The sequence below is a fragment of the Agelaius tricolor genome, unplaced genomic scaffold (genome assembly GCF_023055355.1).
Source record: "Agelaius tricolor isolate 1412-34295 unplaced genomic scaffold, bAgeTri1.0.p SCAF_12, whole genome shotgun sequence".
NCBI classification, from domain to species: Eukaryota; Metazoa; Chordata; class Aves; order Passeriformes; family Icteridae; genus Agelaius; species Agelaius tricolor.
Genome location: NW_027269272.1, coordinates 16744121 through 16766233, shown reverse-complemented (window position 1 = coordinate 16766233; position 22113 = coordinate 16744121). Strand labels below are relative to the sequence as shown.

Sequence of the window (22113 nt, the reverse complement as noted above, 5' to 3'; positions counted from 1 at the left end):
CCTCCGGGTTGCTGTCAGGTCCCTCCACACTTGGCTGCATGGCCGATAACCCCTGGCAGGGGTTGGCTTGGCACCAAGGAGGAAGAAGGAAGGAGCAGGCTAGCGCTGATGCCTTGGGGTCCCACGTCTTGACCCTGCCCTGTCCCCCCCTTGGGCACTGCCGGTCCCAGGCGTTATCTGCACATCGTGGCAAACGCCCACACACACCCGGATGGAGTGGGGGGAGGGATTTGTTCCTGCATAGGTGGTGGGGCCGGGCATTGCCCTGGGTTGCAGGTCACCTTCCACCAGCGACAGAGGCTGGATGGACCTTGCTGCATGAATGGATCCAGTGAGGCCACTGCAGCAAATGTGTTTGCCTCTTCACAAGGTCTCACGCATCTCCAAGATCACTTAAGGAGAGGGAAGTAAGTCAGTGATGGTGTTTTGCCTTCCTCGCTTCACTGACACCCTGCCATGGCGACTGCACCTCACACAGGAACAGAGAAGCACAGAGTCCCAAGCAGCGAGGCGTGACTGTGCTCACAGCAGCACCAGCTCCCTGTCCCCACGCTCAGGGAGGGCCAGGGGACCAGAGCAGAGGGAGCTGTGGGTGCACAGGATGTGGCCAGGTCCCATCTGCCACAGGGGTGGATCCACGGTCATGCCAAGGCAGCCCTTCCTCACCATGTATGGCAGGGTCTCTCCTCTGGAGCCACCAGCTCTGGAGCAGAGTAGCCTGGGGAACAGGGACCACCACTATCAATGGACCTGGCAGGTTTGGGCACCAAGATCCTCCTCCACCTGATCCCAAGATCTCTTCCTGATCCTGCTAGCACTGCAGGACACCCAGCTAAGGGGCCCTGATACCCACTTGGAGAGGGGAGTGAGCACTGACACCGCTCTGGGACCCCACGGGAGCCACCCCTCCACTCCCTCACCTGCTCCCGGCTCCGGCTGCAGCAGAGGCACGCGGTTGCACAACAGCCACACGTGGGTGGGGGTGACGCCGGTCCCGCCGCTCCCTGCCCGGGCATGAGCCAGGTGAGAGCCGCGGGGCACCGGGCAAGGGGGCTCGGCTGCAGAGGCTCCCCTGCAGGCAAACACTGCCCACTCAGAGCAGGCACAACCATGCCCAGCCTTCCAGCGTTGGGCCTGGGGTGGGATATACTGTGACTAACCCCAGCAGCTGTGGAACTTTGCAGCCTAAAGCAGCCTGGGAGAACTCAGCAGGAGGTTTTATAGGTGCACATGTCACACAGCTTCCTGGGGATCCCCAGCACCTGTGCATCCCTTCCCAAGCTTCATCCCACAGTCACAGGCTTGTGGGGATCCCACATCCCACCCTTAGGGATCCCAAGGGTCACAGTCCCAGCTGCCTGCAGGCAGGAACCAGCACCCATGGATGTGTGGCCTGTCCCTGTGTGCTGGTAGGGATAAACCTGGGAGACGGCCATAGGTACCCTCAACCTCTCCATAGAATATTTTTATATATATACATAATATATATATTAAAATTACATTTCTCTTTACAAAAACAATTCAACAAGGGGCCAGGGGATGGAGCCCATTGCCAAGGCCAGGGCACAAGCACCCTGGAAAGTTTGTGGCACTAGGCAGGGTCCCTTTTGGGATGTCTCCACCCTCAAGTGGGGGCTCAGTCCAGAGTCCTGCAGCAGGATGTATGGGTGGAGGCAGTGGGACTGGCTCCATGGCGAGATGCCTGCTCTGGATCCAACACAGCTCGCCCTGTCCCCGCTGTCACCATCTGTAAGGAGAAGACAGGACATGAACTCAGGAGGGGTGATAGTGCCAGTCTGCCCAGAGCAGTGTGACATAGAGAACTGCCCCCCCAAAAACATGGATGTCCCTACTTCTGGCGGGTGGCGCTGTAGGGACCGAGGAGGTGGGAGCTGGCCTGTGCCAGGTTCCAGTTGAACTTCTCCAGCACCTGCTGGCACTCACCACGGGACTTCAGCCCCAGGCAGAAGAGCTGCTCCACCTGCAAGGGGACAGGGCATGGCCAGAGGGATGACAGGGGTGCCACCACTCTTGATGGAGCGGGGACAAGGGAACAGGGGTGTGCTGTACCTTCAGGTACTGGATAGCCCGTTGGATGTTCCAGCCATGGCTCTGAAGGGCTGCCTGGCATTCCTCGGTGGTCACACCATGCACCATGTCCTGCACCTGGGGGGGAGCTTGTGGTCACTGTCTGCTGCCACCCCTGGGCAGCAAGAAGCCTGTGACTGAAACAGGAGACCACTGGGGCTGCCCTCATCCCTGGTTCTGTCTTCAGGGAGTACTATCAGCCTGGAGCTGGGATCCTGCTCATTTCTGGGATCTTAAATCTCCCCTGGGTCTGGGTGGGCCACAATATCCCCAGCCTAGAGAGACAAAGGGGACCATAGCAGCAGCCACCTTCCTCCTCCCCAGGGCCTTCAATTCCCATTTTGGCATTGCAGTGACATTTATGTCCCTCTGAACATCTGGGGCTTTCTTGTAGCCAATCCCCTGGGGTTGAACTTGTGGAAACTGAGGCACAGGGTGGGCAAAGCTCTTGCCCATGTAAGCCCACTTCTCATGGATGCTGGGGGCTGACACTTACCAGCCGGATCTTGTCAGCAGGACGGGAAACATCCGGCCCGTCGTACACGATCTTCTGGAGGCTGCAGGAGGCTTTCACCAGGCACTTGGGCCCAGGGTTGCTGTTGTTGGAAGAAAAGTTGCCCTTGCAGTCTGACAGTGGCTGCTGCACCATGGGACGGACGGTGGCTGTGGTGACCTGGCGGGACGCTGCCACCTCCTCAGGGCTTTTAGCCTCCTTGAAAAACTTCTCATACTTGTCCAGGTAGGCCGGGCGCTCGGGCAGCAGGTAGTAGTGAGTGCTGCTGACCTTCTGCCCATCCTTCACGATGGGCAGGATGCAGGGTCCCTTGGAGCAGTCCTTGCCCTGCGCCTGGATGACCTTGGGTGTGGCGTACTTAGGGTCGAGGGCGAAGCTCTGTGTGGTGGGCATGGGCTTCCCTGGTGAGGTGGAGAGGCAGGAGCAGAGGGCAGCACGTTGCTGGGGGGAGCCCACCTGCAGAGCCATGGGGCTGGGTGTCCGGGAAGTGGGCCGGGACAGCGGGTCCCGTGGGGGGATCTGGGGCGGCCGGTCCTCCTCGCCCCCCGAAGCTGGGGAGAGGTCTCCTGACCAGCGCCCAGGCTCATTGCGGCGAAGGGGCCGGGGCGGGATTGGGACGCGGGGAGGGATCTGGGGCTTGTCGTCAGCTGGTGCAGCCGGTCCCAGAGGGACGTTGAGCCTCTTCATGCACTCCTGCTGCAGCTCCTCGAAGAGCTCGGTGGTCTGTGTCATGCTGGGCTGCTTGGCCTCCTTGGGGGGCAGGAAGAGGTTGTCCTCCAGTGCTGGTCCCCTCTCACCCTCATCCACAAAACCATAGTTGGTCTTTCCCCGCCGGCTCGGGGGGCTGGTGATAGAGCAGACTTCAATATCGTCCTCATCCTGTGCCACGTCATCATAGGCAGGCGGTGGGGGCAAGGGCCGGGCATCCCAGTCCACCACCGGCGTGGGGTGCAGAGGCCGAGGTAGAGCCCGCGTGGGGCTCTGTGGTGGGGTCTTGTCCAGCAAAGAGAAGGCCTCCATGGCCAGCTCAGCTAATGATAGGGCTGTCAGCTCTCCCACTGGAGAGGGGCTACCCTGGGGAACGTCCTCCCCAAAGTCAATGAGAGTCACCTCGCCGCTTGCTGTCCCCTCACTTGCCAGCCGTCTGGGTTGCCGCTCGCCCACCTTGGTGCCTGGAACTCGTGCTGATGGCTTGACTGGTCGCAGGCCCTTCCCTGTGCCTGGCTTCTTCAGGCAGAGCTTCCGGAGACCCCCTGGCAGACCCTCCTCCTCCTCACTAACTGGGTCGTAGCAAGGCTCTAGAAGGCGGCAAAGAGAGATGGTGAGGGTCCCAGCACCCATCCCTAGGGTGCAAGAAGGGGCATCTACATCTCCAAGCCCCCAAACCACCCCATAATTTCAGCCCTCTTTGCCCCCAAGGCATACTAGGGCACCTGCCCCAGGCCACCCAGGTAAGAGAGAAAAGAAAGAGGGCATGAAGAAGGGAAAGCAGCACTCAAAGAAGCCCAACTTACTGGTGAGCAGGACGGTAGGCTGAGGTGGGCGTGGAGGAGGCTGCCCTGCAGAAGACAGAACCCAAGAGAAGGGGAAGCAAAGGGTGAACACAGAAGCGGCAGCCAGGGTGCTTGTTAATAGGGTGCATGCTTTGTTGTGTCCCCCTTCACTGGTGGGGCACGGGGAGGATGCTGGTGGGAAGCCCCCCCCAAGGAAAAACTGTAGGTTTAGGAGGATTGGGGCATACGCACAGCATCTGAGTTCCCTCCCCGTGGCAGCTCTGCTGAGATCCCCCGCGCTGGGGAGCCCAGCTGTGGGAGGCCAGGAGGGGACTCGGGACTCGGACAAAGGGCAGCAGGGCAGAGTCCAGCCAGGCAGAGCCACCAGCTGCCCATGCTGCTGGCAGTGGTGTATGGCCAGGTGACAACACGCCCCATCACCCCAGCTCCCCCTGCTCTGCAAAAAGCAAGTGCCAGCACAGAGACAGAAAGGAGAGGGTCCAGCCCATCACCCTGGCAGCAGGGTACAAGGATGGAGGCTTCGTGCAGCTGATGGGCAGGAGGAAGAAGAAAAGCTACTCACTTTTAGCCCTCCCTGGAAGCTGTGTAGGTCTGGCAGCAGTTTGGTCCACACCTAAAATATCAGGAGGGTCCAAGGGATTTCCCAGGTACAGCCTGTGGGGAGAGAGGAGAGTGCCTGGGAGTCAGCAGGGGCCACATGGGACCCCTCACTCACCAGGCCTGTGCCTTGGGAAACCCCACAGCTCCTCCACCACACAACCACACCTGGCGAGTACCTGTGAGTGCTGGGGCAACACACCCCAGAGGCTTCCAGCGCTACGGCACAGAGCCTGGTGCCATCCCAGTGCCATCCCACCCATCTCCAGCTCCACGTGCATCCATGGCTGCCTGCGCTGTGCCCAGGGGGCTGCAAGCAGGGCACTGCGTGCAGGGTACTTGTGCAGCGTGTGGTGCCCAGGACACCCCTCCTGCCCCAGGGCGATGCTGTGCCCGGGGCAGGATGCCCCGGTCCCGCGTGCCGGGGGGTGCTGGGAGGCCCGGGCGAGCCGTTGCAAGCCAGGGAGCCGGCGGGAGCCGGCGCAGCCCCAAGGCCTGGGCGTGTGCCGAGCTCGGTGCGTTCTCTCTCGCAGCCCGGGCAGCACGTACCCAGCGCCCGTGCCCACGCAGTGGGGCGCGGGGAGGCCTGCCGGGGCACGAGCCCGATCCGCGTGCACGGCGCCGCGGTTCAGCCCTCCCAGGGCCGCCGGGACGGCCCGTGACACGGGGTGCTGCCCAGGGGTCAGGCTGGGACTGAGGGGACCGGCAGAGCTGTCCCAGGCCTGGGATAACAAACAGCAGTCGGGGTATCCCAGGGGATGGACTGAGCCTAGCACAGGAGCTGGCCCTACCCACCAGGAGCTTTCCAGTTTTTGAAATCCTATCCTGTCCCCCACCACAATGACCTCCCACCTCCCTCCAGCCCAGTGCTGGGAGAGACCCCCACATGCTCCCTGCCAAGGTGCTCCTGCTCACTGTCACACAGCCAATCCCAGCTGGCAGAGAGCATGTGGGATACTGGAGCACAAGCACCCAGCCCCCCTTCCCCACATCACAGTCCAGCCAGGTGTCTTCTGATAGAGCAGGGTGAAGAAAAAAATCATTTCAGTGGATTTTTTTCATGTTTTGCTTTTCAAAAAGAATCATGCTGTTAGAAGCGTGGGGACAGGCTGCAAGCCACGCACATTTAGCAGCCCTGGGACACCCCAAAAGTGTTTTGGGGTAATGTGGCCACCTCTGGGGTGGTGCTTACTGATGTCTCCCTGCCCCAGGACAGCCACAAAGGTCTTCTCCCTGGGACAGCCACAAGCACAGCAGCCCCGCATGTCCCCTAAACCCATTAGTAGAAAGAGGCAAGGAAGTTAGTCCAGCTGCAGGGACCCTACCCAGAGGCACCATTCCCAACACAGCGGGGGCAGAAAGAGATGTTTCATGGGCAAAAGGGGGGCAGTAGCCAAGCCGCGTCTTGCTCCCGCGCCCAGTGGGCAGCAGGGAAGGGAGGGAGCAGGCAGAGGATGCAGAGAAGACAAAAAGTTTCTTACTCATCAATTTTATCGGGAAACCCCCAGCAGTGCTGCGGGTTGGTGTCTCCATGGCCTGTGTGGATGAAGCTGTTTTTAAGTGGCTGGCTGATGTCGTGGGCTGACAGCCCTGCCACCGAGGTCACCGTGTTTCGGGGAAATTGGCCCACTTTTAGGGTCCGTTTATTCTGACCCCGCCACCAGTAATTCTCGGCCCTAAGGAATAAAAAGGACCTCGTTACTGATGAGGGGATGGGAGGTTGAGACGCGCCTGCCCCAGTGATGGGGAGGAGGGAAGATGACCTGTCCAAGCGCATGAAGGCATGAGGTGACACAAGTGGGAAGGGACCCCGGGTGCCCAGGATCCCAACCCTACACAGCAGTACACTTTGGCTCCCACCCCACATGGTCCCTGCGCCACCAGGTGCAGGGAATGCAAGTAGTGGGGAACAAAGCTCTGTGCTTGTGTCCCAAAAGATATGCCCCTTCCTCCTCCTTGCTGCCTCAAGTTACACAGGAGCCTTGGGGCGATGCCTGCACCAAGCTCTTTGTCACCAATCCCTCTGTGCCCCATGTACTAAAGGGTGGCACAGGGAACATGCTTGGCGTCTGATGGGGGGCCCATATGGGGGACTGTGGGGTCTTCCTCCCCCCCATATGGGTAGGGGAGCCCACAGCTCTCCATTCCTACATTATCAATGAGCCTTGTGCTGGCTTGTTCAGGCAGGGGGAGATGGGCAAAAGGCAGGCTTAGGCTGTCTGTCTTCCTGGAGCCACCCGAGTGGCCCAGGCCACCCTGGGGTACTGGTCCCCAGTGTGTCCCAAGAAGTTGCCCGGGACACAGCCACTTCTGGGGGAAATGAGGTGGTTGTCTAACCCAGAGGGACTGGTGAGGGGAACAGGGATGGGGCAGAGAAAGGCATCCCAAGTGCTGTACCCCACTCAGCACCATGCCAAATAAATTGTGGGGGGGCTCTGACCCGAAGTTACCCCCCCTGCCTGTCAGGGCCCTCCACTCCCCATGGGGCAGGGTGTGTGCTGTGGGCAGGGGGCAGTGGCACTGTGGGTGCCAGCCTGGGGAGGCTGGCACGGGCCCCACAGTTTCCTGGAGTCACCTGTGAGTCACCCCCGGCCACCAGCTCAGCCCTTTTCCTGTTTACCTTCCCGCTGCCGCCAGCCAGCCGCCTTACTCAGCGTGGGGACCCCTCAGCAGAGCTCCGGCAGAGCCCAGCCGGTACCGGGCATCCTCCCTCGCCGCGGCAGGCTGGGGGAGCTGGGGGAACAGCTCCCCTCCCTGGGAGCTCCCCTCCACCCGCCCTCCCTGCGCCCCTCGCTGCTACATCCCGACCAAAGGATGCTGCAGCCGGGCCATCCCTCCGCTCTCCCCGCTCCCAGCCTCGGTCCCCCCGAGCCCGAGCTCGGACCCCCAGCACAAACCCGCTCCGGTGCTGCCCTGGCTCCTCTCCCCGCGACAGCCCCCTCCCACGAGCGGCTGGGTCCCCGGGGGGCTTTCAGGGAGGTCCCTGCCCCTGCCTACACACACGTACGCACAGCCGGCGCCCGCCGAACGACAGGCAGGGGCTTGAAAAGGGGTGGGGGGTGTTTACGGTGCCCCGGGCGGCTTCGGCAGGGCCGGATGCAGCCCCCGGCAGGAGGCCGCCCCCCTTCCCCCGCCACCTCTGCCCGAGCATCCCCACAAGCAGCGCGGTGGAGGTGCCTACTGCCGGGGAAACTGAGGCACGGGGAGGGGGCTCCCCTCCGGGAGTACCGGCAGTCGGTGGGGCTTCTGCGAGCCCATCGCGTGTGCCCTGAGTCCGCGCCCCCAAAACATACCCACCGGGGGTCACCAAGGACCGGCGTCCCTCGGGGAAACTGAGGCAGGGGAAGCTGCGCCTCGGCTGTACTCCACTCCCGGCAATTCCCGCCCGACGGGCAACCTCCGGCCCCTCTCCCGCCGTACCCTTCCCTGCGCGGCTCACCTGGGGCCGGCGGTGGGGCGGGGGGCGCGGACCCGCAGCCCGGCCGCGATGCGGCGGCAGGGACGATGTAGGCGCTCTGGCACGGCCGCACCGCCCTCCGCCGCTCCTTCCCTCCCTCCGCCGACGCTGCTTCCCCTCCCCTTCCCTCCCTGCAATTAAACCGCCAGACCCCGGGCAGGAGTCATCCCCGCGGCGGAGGACCGGGAGCAGCCGGTCCCTGCAGACACACAAACCCGGCCTGAATCACCCCGGGTTGTGACTAAACCGCGGGGAGCCGGCCCGGGGCGGGGGACAGGGAGGGACGGGGACAGAGCCCTCCTCCTCCTCCCCTCGGGGTTGGGAGGCCGGCTCTAGTGCGGGCGAACCGAACTCCTTTGGGAGGTCTCCACTCTCCCCCAGCTGGAAGGTGACAGGCACATCCTGGGATGGGGATGCAGGGACAAAAGGGCCCCCTACTCCCGTCCCAGGTCCCTGGGGCAGTGGAGAGGTGGCTGTGCCCTGGTATGGTCAGCAGGGACCAAGGAGCCCACAGCACAGCGGGTTCTGCCAGCACGGTACCAAGCCCCACGGTGCCTCTCCCAGCCCGATGACGGTAGCAGTGTCCGGGTGCTGGCGGCACGGTCCCCACCACTATCTGCAGGGAGGGGCCCTGGGGTGTGCAGTTTCCCTGGGCAAACCCACGGGCACCGTGGGGTGAGTCAGCAGGGGTGGTGTGGGCAGGACTGTGGGCAGTGTGGAGCCCATAGCACAGCAGTGGCTGTGCCCCCCACACCAGGGTAGCCCCACGATGCTGTGCTGCCTGGGGAGCCACAAACATACCAGCTCTGCCCACCGTGGGGTACACGGCCAGGTGTGCTGGAGACAGAGCCACCCCTTCCCCTCCCTGCTCCCCACAGCTCTGCCAGTGCTCACAGTGTCCCCATTCCCTATCCCAATGCAGGCTGGCAGGCAGTGCATCCCCCTCTACAACAGCTGCCACCCTCCCATGCAGTACCTGCCCTCAATGACCGTGATGATGTCGTTCATCTGGATGTGCAGCTTGTCCGGTTCCTCAAAGTCCTGCAGCGCTCTCATGTCAGTGGGCTGAGCCTGGGGGAGAAGTGGATGACAATAGGGGATGCAGCCCCTCATGTCCATCCTCTTCTGAGGCCAGGCCCAGCCCCAAGGAGGGCAGGGAGGCCCCAAAAATAGATCAGAGACAGCATCACCACTAGCCCCTCCTCGCTGTCACATCCCTGGAGTGTGTGATGGCAAGGCAGAAACCAGGTGCTTCCTGCTGTGACCATGTCACCACCCTGCACCTCCCAGCCTGCAGGGCTGCCTGGCCTGAGCTCCCCATGTCACCTCCCACCTTGGCAATACTCTTAGCTCTATCCGTGCTTGAGCAGAGCTGGCAGCAGAGGGTGTTCGGGCTCCTGTCCCCCTCCCTGCTCACCCACCTCCACCAAGAAGTCTCGCAAGGCCACGAAGGTAGGTCGGTCCTCAGGCTTGTGTGCCCAGCACTGCAACATGACATTGTAGATGTCCTGGGGACAGTCCTCAGGCCTTGGCAGCCGCTCACCCTCCTTGTCTATCTTGTGCAGGATCTGTTGGACAGGGTGTGCTGTCAGGGTGTCCCAGATCCCCCTCAGCACCAGCAGGGTGAGGCAAGGGGGGAGGTCCCTGCTGTACACCTACCTGGCTGCCATTGAGGCCAATCCAAGGCTCCTGACCATAGGTGAACATCTCCCAGAGGGTCACTCCGAACATCCAGGTGTCACTGGCGTGGGAGAAGGTGCGTGTCTTCAGGCTCTCAGGAGCACACCTACAGGGGGAAAGACATGAGCATTAGAAGGCCATGGGTGCTGCCCCTCCAGGTCTCCCCCTCCCCAGGGCTCACCAGGCAAAGGGGACCTTGCGATGCTCCTGCATCACGTAGTGATCGTCATTTTTGGGCAGTGCCCGCATCAGACCGAAGTCCCCGATCTTGACGAGCTCGTTGGAGGCCAGCAGGATGTTGCGGGCAGCCAGGTCGCGGTGGATGAAGCGCTTGGACTCCAGGTAGGCCATGCCCTTGGCCACCTGGATGGCATACTGGCACAGGGTGGAGATGAGGAAATGGCCCTGGTTCTTCCGCAGGCGGTCCAGGAGGGAGCCCAGTGGGGCCAGCTCTGTCACCTGGACCATGGGATGAGGGCAGCAAGCAGGTAAGTCCAAGGCCACCCTGGTTGGGCTGGTTTCCATCCTTCTTATGCCCCACTGGGAATGCCAGCAGAGGGCTTGGGGTATAGACCCAGCCTGGCTTGGCTCATGCCATCATGTGGGACCTCCTCCCCATAGGGGTGTCACTGGGGTGGGCCCCATTCCCCCCCACTCACCATCTTCATGGGGTGGGAGAGCACCACGCCATACAGGCGGATGAGGTTCCTGTGGTCCAGGGAGTGCATGGCATTCACCTCCCGGATGAAGTCGTCCAGTGCCTCCGGCTGGCTCAGCACATCTGTCTTGAGGCACTTCACTGCCACATTCAGCTATGGCCAAAGCAGGGATGAGTTCTGAAGTGTCTCCCCCTGTGTGTGGTCCCACTGCCTGGCTCCCCACCCCCCAGAGCAGCCCCTCACCGTCTTGCCAGCAGGCGTGCACCACTCGCCGCGCCGCACGACCCCGAAGGAGCCGTCACCCAGCTTCTCAAAGATTGAGAGGTCCCGCTCCCGCACGAGGCAGGTCAGGGAGTGCTGGCCCCCAGCTTCAGGGGGTGGTGGTGTGGGAGGCTTGCGGAAGGTGCTCTGGGGCTGAGGCGGCAGCTCCGACTCTGGGCGCTTCCCACTGAACACCTGTGGGACATGGAGGAGGGTGAAACGTGGGCATGGAAACACCCCAAGCCCTTGGGTCTGTAAGTGAGAAGTTCTGGCACAACTCCTTGCCTCAGCTGTACACACTGGAGCCTAGTGATGACCCGTAACTGGACCCATAACCCAGAGAAGGCTGGTTGTGGGAGAGGGCTCTGTTCCTCCTGTTGCTGGCACACTGAGCTGGGATTCCCAGGGAGGGAAGAGCTTGTTTCTCTTGCAGCAGTTCTGCAGCAGCTCCCCAGCAGCCACAGCAAACCAGGCCGGTAGCCAGAGAGCCCTGGGCACTCCTTGACCAGGCTGAGGCCACACAATGTGCCTGGGCACAAAGCCAAGGGAAACCTCCAGCTTGGGCTGAGCATGGTGACACATCCCTGCAGCGATGTGGGCTTTGCAATGCGTGCTGGCTACCACCACTCCGAAGGGATGGGCCCTCCTTCCATCTCCCTCAGCTGAGATGGATGATGTGCCCCATGGAACAGGGTCCATCCCAGTCGTGAGGCAGGGTGCGCGGGGGCTGGGCCCAGCATGTGTCTGGGGTGGGAGGTGGCATTTCTGCTATTTGTTCTTTAATAGAAGTAGCCTTCTATTAAAAGCCCATCCTCATCATGTCCCAGCACAGACAAGTCACGCAGGGGAGAGGCCATGGCCCAGTGCCCAGCTGGCAAACTGGGCTCTGCCAAACTCTGCTTCTGGGTGCCAGGTGCCATAGGGTGCCAGCAGTACCAGCTTTGGGTGGAATGGTATCAGGGCATATGTGAGCATCCCAAGGTCCCCAGTCACAGTGTGACCCAGCCTGCAGGTACACGGCTTTGCCCCCTTGCTGTCCTGGGCACCACTGCTGCCCACAGAGCTGTCTGGAACAAGGCTCTCTGGCTCACTTGCTGCAAACAAGTTTCCTGACAAAGAGGCAAATAACACGAGGGGAATGAATTTTCCAAGTGCTGGGATGGGAAGTGACCCAGGAGCCTGAGGGGGACTGGGGTGCACACTGGCAGGGTCACACACAGGCAGGGCATGGATGGCAGCAGCTGCTGCCCATTTCCCTGTCAGCCTCCAGGGATGTGGGGGAGCCAGGCACCCTGAATGGGTACAGGGAGGGATCCAGATCTTCCTGTCTGCCTCAGTTTCTCTGCCACACCTCTCCCTCTCCCATCCCTACCTTGCTCATCCAGGATTTCCGCTTGCACATGGCTTTCCTCCGTTTCACTGCCTCCCACAGCCGCCGCTGGCCTGCAGGACACAGTGACTGTCACAGGCCAGTTGGGGTAGGGGTCCCCTCCAGCCCCATATGCTCCTGTGGGCTTCCCAAAAGATGCTGCACATGCAGCCAGGGCTAAGGGGAGAGGTTTGGGGGGGATGTACACACCGGGGCGTCCCATGCCAATCTTCTCCAGATCCTCATTTTTGACGTACTCAAAGTGGGAGAGGCGTGTGACGTTGAGCTCGTCTCGGATGCGCAGGAAGTACTGCTGCAGCTGCAGCTCGGTGAGCAGCTCCAGCAGCCAGTCCGTGCCCTCCTCCGCCTGCATGCTACAGCTCAGCCTCTGCTGGGACACAATATCGGGTTAGGGGCACCCTGCTCCACTCCCCTCTGCCCTATCCCCACTGGGGAGTCACCCAGAGGAGCTCAGAACCAAGGCTGGGGTGCTGCTCTGAGGGATATTAGTGGAGTCATCTCCTGAGCCTGTCACCACCTCTCTAGGGGAGGCCAGGACAGGCACCCCAATCAGCAGGACCCCCAGAGATAGGAAGGGCACCCCAGTCTTCCCGGTCCTGCCCACAGAAATACCCGGCCATCCCTCCATTCCAGCACAGGCTATCCCCTGGTCAGGAGTGCCAAGGACACAGGAGGAGGCAGAAGCTCAGGACAGATGTGCCTGCCCAATTCTATCTGCTCAGCTGGAAGGGCTGAGCAGGGAGGTGACAGCTGTCCCCAGCAGGGACAGCCACCTTGGCCCCCTGGCATGCCCGCACACTTGGCTGAGCTGTAGTACAGACTCACAGTGGGTCTCCTCTGCTACGGGTGGTGGCACCTCACTGGGCAGACACAGGGAGGGGGCAGACAGGAACATCTGGCCTCTGGAGGGTCCCGTTGCTCCGACACTGAAGTACAGGACGCGCCAGTGCTGCTGGCATCAGCCCCCAGCTGTGCCAGGACACAGAGAGGAAGGGCTGGAGCCCCATCCTCCCCCTCCGACTCCCCATCCCTGCCTGTTGTTCTGGCTCTTCCCCACGTTAACCACCACCGTTCTGCAACGAGCTATGGCTCTGCCTCCTCCTGCTGAGAGCGGCTGGGAGGCTGGGACCCGCCATCCCAGCTCCACAGCGCGGCAGCCCCCTCCATCCTCTCCTCTACCCTGGGAGACGACATGGCCCCTGGCGTCTTCACCCGCTGTGCTCGGCTCCCTCGGCCGCGTCACCGCAATTACAACCCTCGGCACTGGGCTAAAAATACGGCGGGCGCGGCGAGCAGCTGGGCATGGGGGCGCATGGGGGCATGCAGGGCCACACGGGGCCAAGGGAGCTGCGGCTCCCCTGCCCGCAGGGGACGGGGACAGAGCCGGGTGACGGCCAGCGCAGGGTCTGCACGGGGCGAGGGTCGGCACTTACTCGGTAGAGGCGGAAGCGGGTGAGGAAGGGGAAGGATCGGTGCAAAGCCTGGAAGCGTCGCATCCTGCCTGGCTGCCAGCCCCTGGCACCGCTGATGTCCCTTCCCCGGTGCCGGCGTCCCACGGCGGAGCCCGCTCACTGCAGCCGGGACACCCGCGGTCCCTTCATTCGCGCTACAGAGATGTTCCCTGGGCTCGACCGCCCCACAGACTCCCCCTGCAGCGGGCAGGGGGTTCGGGCTGTCCGTCGGCCGGACGCGGGCTGTGGCTCTGCCCCTCCTTCCATCCGGCTCCCGATTCTCTGGCCGGCCGGCCCTCCCCTTCCCCAACGCAACGGGGCCGGGGCGGGGGGTGGCGGCAGCAGGGCTGGGGGTCACTCCCCTGGCTGGAGCCGCTTCCTGGGGACCCCTCGCTGGCAGCGGGGTTCGGTCCCGGCCGCCTGCCCGCAGCGCTGCCCAGGAGGGTTATTTTCAGCCGGGCTGGGACGCGCGCCCAAGGGGCCGGGCTCCCATCAATGTCCCGCTTTCTCCCTTGTTCGGCGGTTGCCGGCAGCTGGGAGCCCGGACCCCCGCTCCCATTGCCATGGAAACTCGCCCCGGCCTTGGGAAACGCTCCCAGGCCTCAGTTTCCCCCCTAGGAAGCAGGGAGGGAGGGAGGCAGAAGAGACATCCGGCTCTCTGCTCCCCAACCGAGGCCACAGGCATGATGCCAGGGCGATGGGCACTGCGGGGGGAGTTTCTGGCTCGGCAAACATATCCGCTGCCCAGCTGCCAGCCCCCTCGGGGCTCTGCCGTGGGGCACCACCAGCACCCCGGGGCTCGCTCCCCTTCCCTGGCGGGGCTAGCACCCAACCCCAGCAGTGCTGTCCGCCCCGGGCTCCCGAGGGAGAACAGCTGGCCACGCCGGCAGCCACAGCGTGAGAGAGGAAGGACCCACAGCAACCTCTTGCCACAGCCCCCGCCTGACTGGGCCCCCAAACCGCGGCCATTACTGTTCCACGGGGGCAGCTGAGAGGGAATTAAGTGCATCCCCAGGAGGAGTCTCCACTGGGGCTTCCACTGCTACTGGGATCCCAGCTGGCACCCAGCAGCAGAAGCACCGGGCACAACAAGCCCATTGACTGGGGACAACTGGGCACAGTGCCCTCGGCACCAACCTCTGCCACGCGCCAGCTTCCCCCGTCCCAGCTCGGGGGACACCGGGGGTGGGGGGTGTCCTGCCTTGACAGAGCATCACCCTCATCACGCAGAAATGGCACCCACCGGGACTGGCACCGAGTGTACTGCCTCCTGCCCCCTCAAATCCCAGGTGAGGCTGCCCAGTTCAGTGCTCACATCGGGAGTACACGTTCCCAAAATTGAACGGGGAACCCACCTTTGCCCACCATGCCAGGGGAGGTTCCGTGCCTCAACTTCCCTCTCTGTGATAGAGCCGCACGTACAGAGAGTGATCCTGCAACCTCCACTCTGAGTGGGGCAAGGCACCCTGCCAGCAAACTCCCACCCTGAGCTGAGGAAGTCACAAATCCCCTAGACGCACCGCACAGGTGCTGCTCGGCCCTCGGTGCCCTGCACGCCCCTGCCACGCACACCCATCCCTGCAGCGCCAGGGATGCACCCTCCCTACGTGCACCCAGGCTCATGCACGGTGCAGGACCACACAGGAGCAATCCCCCCGCGTGCCTCCCGCCACCTGCACAACCGCAGCCGCCCCCCACGCACGTCCCCCTCCGCGCAGCCCCGGCCGCCGCCCTGCCCGGCCGCACGTGCGCAAACACCGCGGCACCGCCGCCGGCACCGTCCCGCTCCCGCCTCCGCCCGCCGCGCACCTGGAGCCGCCGGCCCCCTGCGCGCCCACGGTGCCCACTCCCGATGTGGCACGTTCGTCGCCTCCGTGCTCGCCTGGCACCGCACACGCCCGTGCGAGCTGGTACGTGGAGGGTCAGTCCTCCCACCCATCACATCTATCCCGAATGACACCGCAATACCTGTCCTACACCTCAAGCCCCCTGCACCTACACATTCCCCACATCCATACAAAGCCTGACATCCCCCAGGGACGCTCCACTGTGGGGATGGCAGCCTGCAGGGCCACCGTCTGGTTGCAGCGCTGCAGCTGGGGGACGGCATCCTGTGCTGGGCACCGTGCGCCCCCCGCCCTCCACGAGCTGTGCCAGGCTTAGCTGAGCCTCACTACCTCACACCATTCCCCCATATCTCAGTTTCCCCAGCAAGAAGCAGCAGGCAGCCCCCCTCCTGTGGGTCAGGATGCGAGCACAGCTGAGCAAGGGGGGGTGTCAGGCTGCCCCGGATGCTGCGGGGTACAGCACATTCCAGAGGGGAGATGCCATGCAGGGACCCCCTGTCAGCTGCCAAACCATGCCCATCCTGGGGCCATCAAGCTCCGCCAGGTGCCCCCGCTGCTCCCCTCTACCGATTCCCCCCCACTGACCCGCCGGCACGGCATGCCCGGGGCGATGTCCTGCCGTGGGGGCGGCGTGGGGCGCCTGCTGCCCAGCCGCAGGGCCCGCTGCCCGGTGCTGTCCGAGAAGCTGTGGGGCAGGGGGCCGTGCACTTCCTCCTCCTCCTCGGCGCTGCTCAAGCGCTGGTAGTCGCATCTCTCGCCCATGGCTGAGGCGGCGGCTGCGGCGCAGCGGCGAGTGGGGGGCTCTGCGGAGACGCCCGCGTCTGCTTGGGGGCGGCGAGGGCTGGAGCCGGGTTTGGGATCACATGGCAGAAAGTTGCTGCAGTTCCGGAAAACAGCGAGAGGGTGAAGGTGACCGCGACGGCAATGGTGGGGGTTGGGGGGGTGGAGGATGGATGGAGGGATGCAGACGAAAAGGGAAAAGAGAGGCAGCCCTTTGAGCGCTTGCCCTCAGCCCAATCCCAGCTTGATACCACTGTGTTCCTCCCGGCGCAGCAGCCCAACCGCCCACCTTCTGTCCCTGCTCCGGCTCCTGAGTGCAGAGGTGGTGGCATCGCCGCCCGCGCCGCGCTCGCAGCCCCCTTCTCCCCGCACCCCGGCACGGTGCACCAGGCAGGCAGGCGGAGGAGGAGGATGAGGGGGGACCATCGTCAAGCAGCCGGGGCTCTACAGCAGGCAGGATGGGTAGGGAAGCACCTGCAGAGGGACGGGGGGGGCTCTGGCGCTGGCAGTATCCCCAGCATCCCGCCCGCTTCCCTGCGCAGGCGGAGGGGGATGGGATGCACCGGGAAGATGGCTGCTCCGCAGCGACCGGCAGCGCTGGCGCAAGCACGGCAGGGCTGGCACAGCAGCCAGGCCCCGGGGGGTACCGCTGGGATGGGGGTCCGAAGGCCACGCCAGGATCAGTCCTCTCCCCCCAACCCCTCGGAGGGGGCTGGGTGTCTCCTCGACCTCTGCCAGGCGCTGCCGCAGCTGGCACAGCCCCCAGCAGGAAGCCACCTCCCTGGATGGGGAGCCCCCACACCTGCACATGGGGACCGGCCTGTACCCCAGCGCTGCCCAGCCACAGTCCCTCCCGCAGCCTCCGGACCAGAACCGCAAGCAGGTTGAAATCGAGGGGTGGGGGGAGTGAGGGGCTGCAGCCCCCTCAAAGACCCCCTGTAACCTGCCTGTGCTTTGGGGCACAGCAGAGTCCCCAGGGACCAGTTTGCTCCTCATGCCAGCGCGACAGGGAATGATGCCCCATGGATCTGACCCCCAGGATCCATCACTGTTCCCCCACAGAGCCCTGAGAACCCGGTGTAGCCAAAGGAGTGACACCAGGCTGTCAACGTGCCAAGGCAGGGGGCAAGAGCGCGTCCTGCCCCCCTCCTTCCGCTCTCTCTGCTCCAGAGAAACAAACACCCGCAATCCCGGGGGGATCTGCCCTGGCTGAGGGGCCGGGCGGGAGCAGCCCCTTGGCGGCTCCTCCTGCCATACCACGGAGGTGAGCTCAGCCGCGGAGCCGAGGCGGGCCGGGCCTGCGGCGTGGGAGCAGCGAGCCGCCCCCGCGCACGGCCCGCCGGCGTCACCGCGCTGGCACGCCGCGGCACGGTGACTGATGCACGTGCTATGCCACCTTCCCGCCCGGGACAGCCGCCCTGCGCCACCCCAAAACCCTCACCAGCCTGCCCAGGGAAGGCGATGCTGTGCGGGATGAGCAGGGACAGCCCTTGTCCCCACAGCCCTGGGCATGGATTTGGGTCACACCCCCTCCACTCGTCGGCGTCCCGGCTTGCCCAGGCTTAACTGACACCAAAATGATTAGGTACCGTACAAGAGGACAAATGGCATTGTGCCCTGCCAGCCTTGACTCACCTCCCTGTTAATTCCCACCCTGAGGGGGGTCCCACCACAATGATAACCACTGGATCGGGTGCACTGTCTTCTACCCTCCAGGGTGTGACAGCAACACCGAACACAAGGTGTCCCTCCCCTCTGTGGAGACACTGGAGTTCCTCAGCCCTTCGGGACACCACACTTGGCCCCACATTCCTGGGACCGGTGCCACAGCATCCCCTATGCCCACCGAGACACACCGAGGGTCCCAAAAAGTGGCGGCTCCCCAAAACAAGCTCCCAGAGGGGGATAGGCTCCCCCACTCACCTCCATCACATCACCTCGCTCACTGTCACAGCCCGCCTGCCACCTTCCTGCCGCCTTCCTGGCAGCTGTGTCGCCTGGAAGTGATCTCATTGACTGCGGCGGCAGCAGGGCAGCCGCACCGTCACCCCGGGCTGGCTTGTTCAGCCCTGGCAGGGCCCCGAGGGCGGCCCCAGATTGTGGCGACACACTCCCCAGCCCGGCTGCCACGGCGCAGGTGTGCAGACACACACACATATCCACGCGTACAAACACACCCCGCTCCCACCAGAGGCAGGGCTGCCGCCGGCATCCTGCCTACCTGAGGGATGCTGCTGCCAGCCAGCTCCCCGGGGACCGTCCCGAGCCCCTCACTGGGCTGTGCCACTCCGCGTACCCCCATATCAGCGGGTGCTTTACCTCCCTCGGTGCAGGCACCTGATGCTGCTTGGTTGGCTGGATGGAGCAAGCAGGAGGTCTCGGGGGGCCAGCACGGAGGGCTGCTGACCCCTGTGGCAGGGGGGGCCGGGGAGGCCGAGGTGCCAGGTTCCTCCTCGCTGCCATCTCTGGGCTCCCAGAGCCTGGTCCCATGGCCTGGCCCTGTCCCCCAGCACAGAGCGTCCCCTGCTTGCTCTGAGCCCCTGCCTGCAGCAGTGGATGTGTGGGAAGGAAAGACACAGGCACGTGGGGGCCCCCCCCCCATCCCGGCACAGCCCCAATCCCCTCCCTAAGCCTCTTTCCTCTGCTAAATCCGCTCCACAGGTCGAACTGGGGCGGGCTTAGCTTCTCTTGCACCTCCCAGCTCGCCGGCATGGGCAGCAATTGCTGACCCCATAACTGATCCTTGCCTCAGCCCCAAGCTCTCCCACAAGGCAGGGTCACAGTGCAGTGTTTTGGGGGACAAACATGCAAAGCAGCAGTCCCTGGCACCCTCATTGCTGGGGATGTGGAGAGGGCAGCAGGCTTGGCATCACTGAGCCCTAGTGTCACTCACTGTAGGGACCCTGTCACCCTGCCCCGATGCAAGGCTGGTTTGTGCCTGCCAGTCCCCCACACTGATCTCACCTGGGCCACAGGACAGCACAGGGGGATCCCTTAGCAGTGCCAGCCCGTGTCACAGAGAACTGGGCAGTGTGAGAGGCAGCAAAACGTTCGGGCTCAGGTGACACCAGTCACAGGGTCCCCCTGGGGCAAAGTGGGAGAACTCAGAATGGGCATCCCTGCCTGGCACCCCCATCTGTCCACCCCAGACACTCCAAGACTTCCTGGGGGTAAAGGTATGGGAAGTGTCTCTGCATCCAGAGTCACGACCCGCTCTGCCAAGGCAGCTGAAGAGCCTTTGTGGACCTGCCCCCCAGGAGAGCTTTGCCCCAGTCCTGCCAGGCAAGGGAGGCACCAGGATGTACCCTGAGCCCTGGCCCAACCTGCCCCTCCACCCCGGGGTGCTGCCAGCAGTACCCCCATCTCCACCCTAGCACAGGATGTGTCCTTGGGTCAGGCTGCAGCTGGCACAAGATGAGTTTGTCAGGTCTCAGGCCAGACTGGCACAAAGCCACATCCACACAGCAGCATCTTCCTTTCGGGCTGGGAGCAGGCGAGCTGGGACCCCTAGAGCTGGAAGGGGGGAATGAAAGCTCAATCCCGGCAGTTCCCCAACACCAGAGCAGCACAGCTTCCTAGCCAGAGCATTCAGTATTTGCCAGTCATTAGCACTAACTGACAGCACCCTAATTAGCCAGGCTGCAGTGGGAGCAGTGGCCCTCCCCCAGGGCTGCTCAGCAAAGGGATGGAACAAGACTTTCTCCTAAGTCTTCCTATCCTGGCATGGTCTGTGTATGAAGCAGAGCCTCCTCCTGTCCCCCAAAGCCCATACAAGTGGGCAATGCCCCCAGGATGCTTTGCCCCTGACAGCTATCATCCCTCATGGACACAATTGAAGTCAAAACCCAGGTGGCTCCATGGGCAGGATGGGACTTCTTGGGGGGAAACTGAGGCACGGTGTTGAGTCTAGCCTGCAGTTGGTTAGGACAGGGCTCGGCTACAAACTCACAGTAGTTCCTGGTCCTCTGGGGGCTGCTCCTCTGCTTATGAGGAGGCCCCCCCTTGCCCCGGGGAGGCTGAGTCACAGTGGGACAACAGGCTGGCAGCTGCCTGAGGAGGAGGAAGGCATTGCTAGCCCCCCCAGCCATACCCACCACACCCCACCCTGCTCTAACAAATACCTGGCTAAGGAGGCTCCGGTAGCTCCAGGGGTTGGTAACAGGTTGCACAGCTCCCACCCTGCACCCCCAGGCCTCGGCGCGGCCCGGCGGGGGATGCGGAAGCTGCTTCTACCCCCCACTCCCTGCGGCACCTGTGGGCTCAGGGCTGGCAGTGGGAGCAGGGCTGCAGCTGAGGATGGGTGTGCAGCACCCAGGGTCTGTCCTGGGCCCTCTCCCTAAAGAGGTGCCTGGTAGCACAGGCCTGCTCAAAGACACTTCACAAGGCAGGTCCTGTTTTTAGGAGACTTTTGCAAAGCCCATAGCCCAAAAATTTTCTTGAAAGCTTTTCCCTGAGCCAGCTCAATAAACGGCTGAGTAAGAGGGGGGAATGCACAACCTCCAGAGCCCACAGCACCTGGCAAGAGGGACACCCTTTGCAAGGTGCTGAGCCGGTGCTGGAGCCCAGCGGCACTGGGACACCCTGGTGTATCCGCTGCACCAAGCGGCCCCAGGGAGCTGAGGGTGTGGGGAAGTGCCAGCGCCAGGCTCTGCCCCAGCCTGTCCTGCCCAGACAGCCCAGCCCCAGCACTGCTGCCAGAGACACTGTCCCTGCCTGGGCTCCTCTGGCCACCTCCAAACCTCCTTCCCAGCTGCTGCTTCAGAGTGGGCAAGGGGTCTAATCATGCTGTGAGAAGCTGAGCAGGATTTGCCCGGCATGGTGGGATCCTTGTCTGGACTGTCAGCACCACCTTACCAAGTTTAACTTAAAACTTTTATTTAAAAAAGCAGAACAACAAAGACCAAAGTACCAAGCAATCCTGGACTGTTCAGAGAAAAATTGCCACAGCACGGCTGGACACAACCACGATGCTGCATGCTGGGCCAGAGGTCAGAGGCTCCTGACACCTCACTGCTGCCCGGGGTTTCGGCCGCAGTACAACACCCCGAGGCATGGGGCTGGCCCCGGAGGACAAGGATCCTCTGTTCAGTGCCACAGCTCCCACGAGCCCAGGGAAGAGGAAGAGCAAAGCTGCCTTTTCTCCAGGAAAAAAAAAAAACCTTCCCCCAGCTTCCGCTGTGGTTTAGGAGAGTTCAAGGGCACCAAGCACCCACTCACAGCAGACCCTGCTGCCTGCTCTGCCCTGGCAGCTGGAGCAGGAGGTCGGGCCTGCTGAGCAGTCCCGCAGTGCTTGGGCACGAGGGAAGCACCGCAGCTCGCAGTGCTGCGGGGCACGGTGCCAACACACCGGCACACTCAGCTGTCAACAGGGCAGCAGCACAGCGCCAAGCCCTGAACGCCCCTGCCCCTCGCAGCACCCCCAACCACGGGGTCGCGGCTTGTTCCTTACCTGTGCGCTCACCGCCACTGCCACCGCATCCTGCGCCGAGTCTGCAGCGTCACCGGAGGGCGAGGACGGGCACGGCGGCACTCCAGACAGGCGGCATGCCAGGCGAGACGAGCCCGCACACCTGCCGGGGCGGGGTGCGACGATCGACGCCGGGGCCGTCCGGGACGCGGCTGGGATCACCCCCGGGGCAGCGGGCACCGGGCACGGGCTGCGGCCTCACACCCGGGCGGACCTCCTGCGGCTCAGGCGGTGCGCCGGGGTCCGGGTGCCGGGGTTGCCGCCGGGGTGCTCCTGCTCCCCCGGGTAGAGCTCGCCCTCCTCCTGCACTCCGCCCCGGGCCTCTCCCTCCTCCTGCCGGCCCCGCCGCACCCACCAGCGGGCGCGGGCCGGGGGGCTCGCCGTGTCCCGCCGCCCCCCGCCGCGCTC

At 63.7% G+C, this 22113-nt stretch overlaps 1 protein-coding gene across 8 annotated transcripts; it reads right to left on the bottom strand.

Annotated features, from left to right (window-relative positions):
* Positions 1-1452: 1452 nt before the first annotated feature.
* On the bottom strand, positions 1453-21878 carry TNK2 (tyrosine kinase non receptor 2). 8 transcript variants are annotated; one of them, XM_071437795.1, is made up of 17 exons: positions 16528-16864; positions 16044-16335; positions 12350-12527; positions 12143-12213; positions 10753-10965; positions 10510-10662; positions 10032-10309; positions 9830-9956; positions 9592-9738; positions 9147-9241; positions 6195-6389; positions 4679-4770; positions 4117-4161; positions 2585-3900; positions 2071-2166; positions 1854-1981; positions 1453-1747 (listed from the first exon to the last, which is right to left on the bottom strand). In XM_071437795.1, the coding sequence occupies exons 1-17, from the start codon at positions 16662-16664 to the stop codon at positions 1741-1743; spliced, it is 3570 nt and encodes a 1189-aa protein (XP_071293896.1). In that variant the 5' UTR covers positions 16665-16864; the 3' UTR covers positions 1453-1740. The 8 variants fall into 8 exon arrangements, with proteins under 8 accessions (XP_071293896.1, XP_071293903.1, XP_071293898.1 ...); XM_071437802.1 differs by lacking the exons at positions 16044-16335; positions 16528-16864 and adding an exon at positions 21688-21878; XM_071437797.1 differs by lacking the exons at positions 16044-16335; positions 16528-16864 and adding an exon at positions 18558-18753.
* Between the last annotated feature and the right edge of the window lie 235 nt (positions 21879-22113).

Coding starts and splice junctions, on each gene's coding strand:
- TNK2 (XM_071437795.1), bottom strand. CDS start 16,664: ATGGTCCCCCCTCATCCTCCTCCTCCGCCTGCCTGCCTGGTGCACCGT. Junction 9,957..10,031: donor CGCAAGGTCCCCTTTGCCTG/GTGAGCCCTGGG, acceptor TTCCCCCTGTAG/GTGTGCTCCTGAGAGCCTGA. Junction 4,771..6,194: donor TTTCCCGATAAAATTGATGA/GTAAGAAACTTT, acceptor CTCTCCCCACAG/GCTGTACCTGGGAAATCCCT.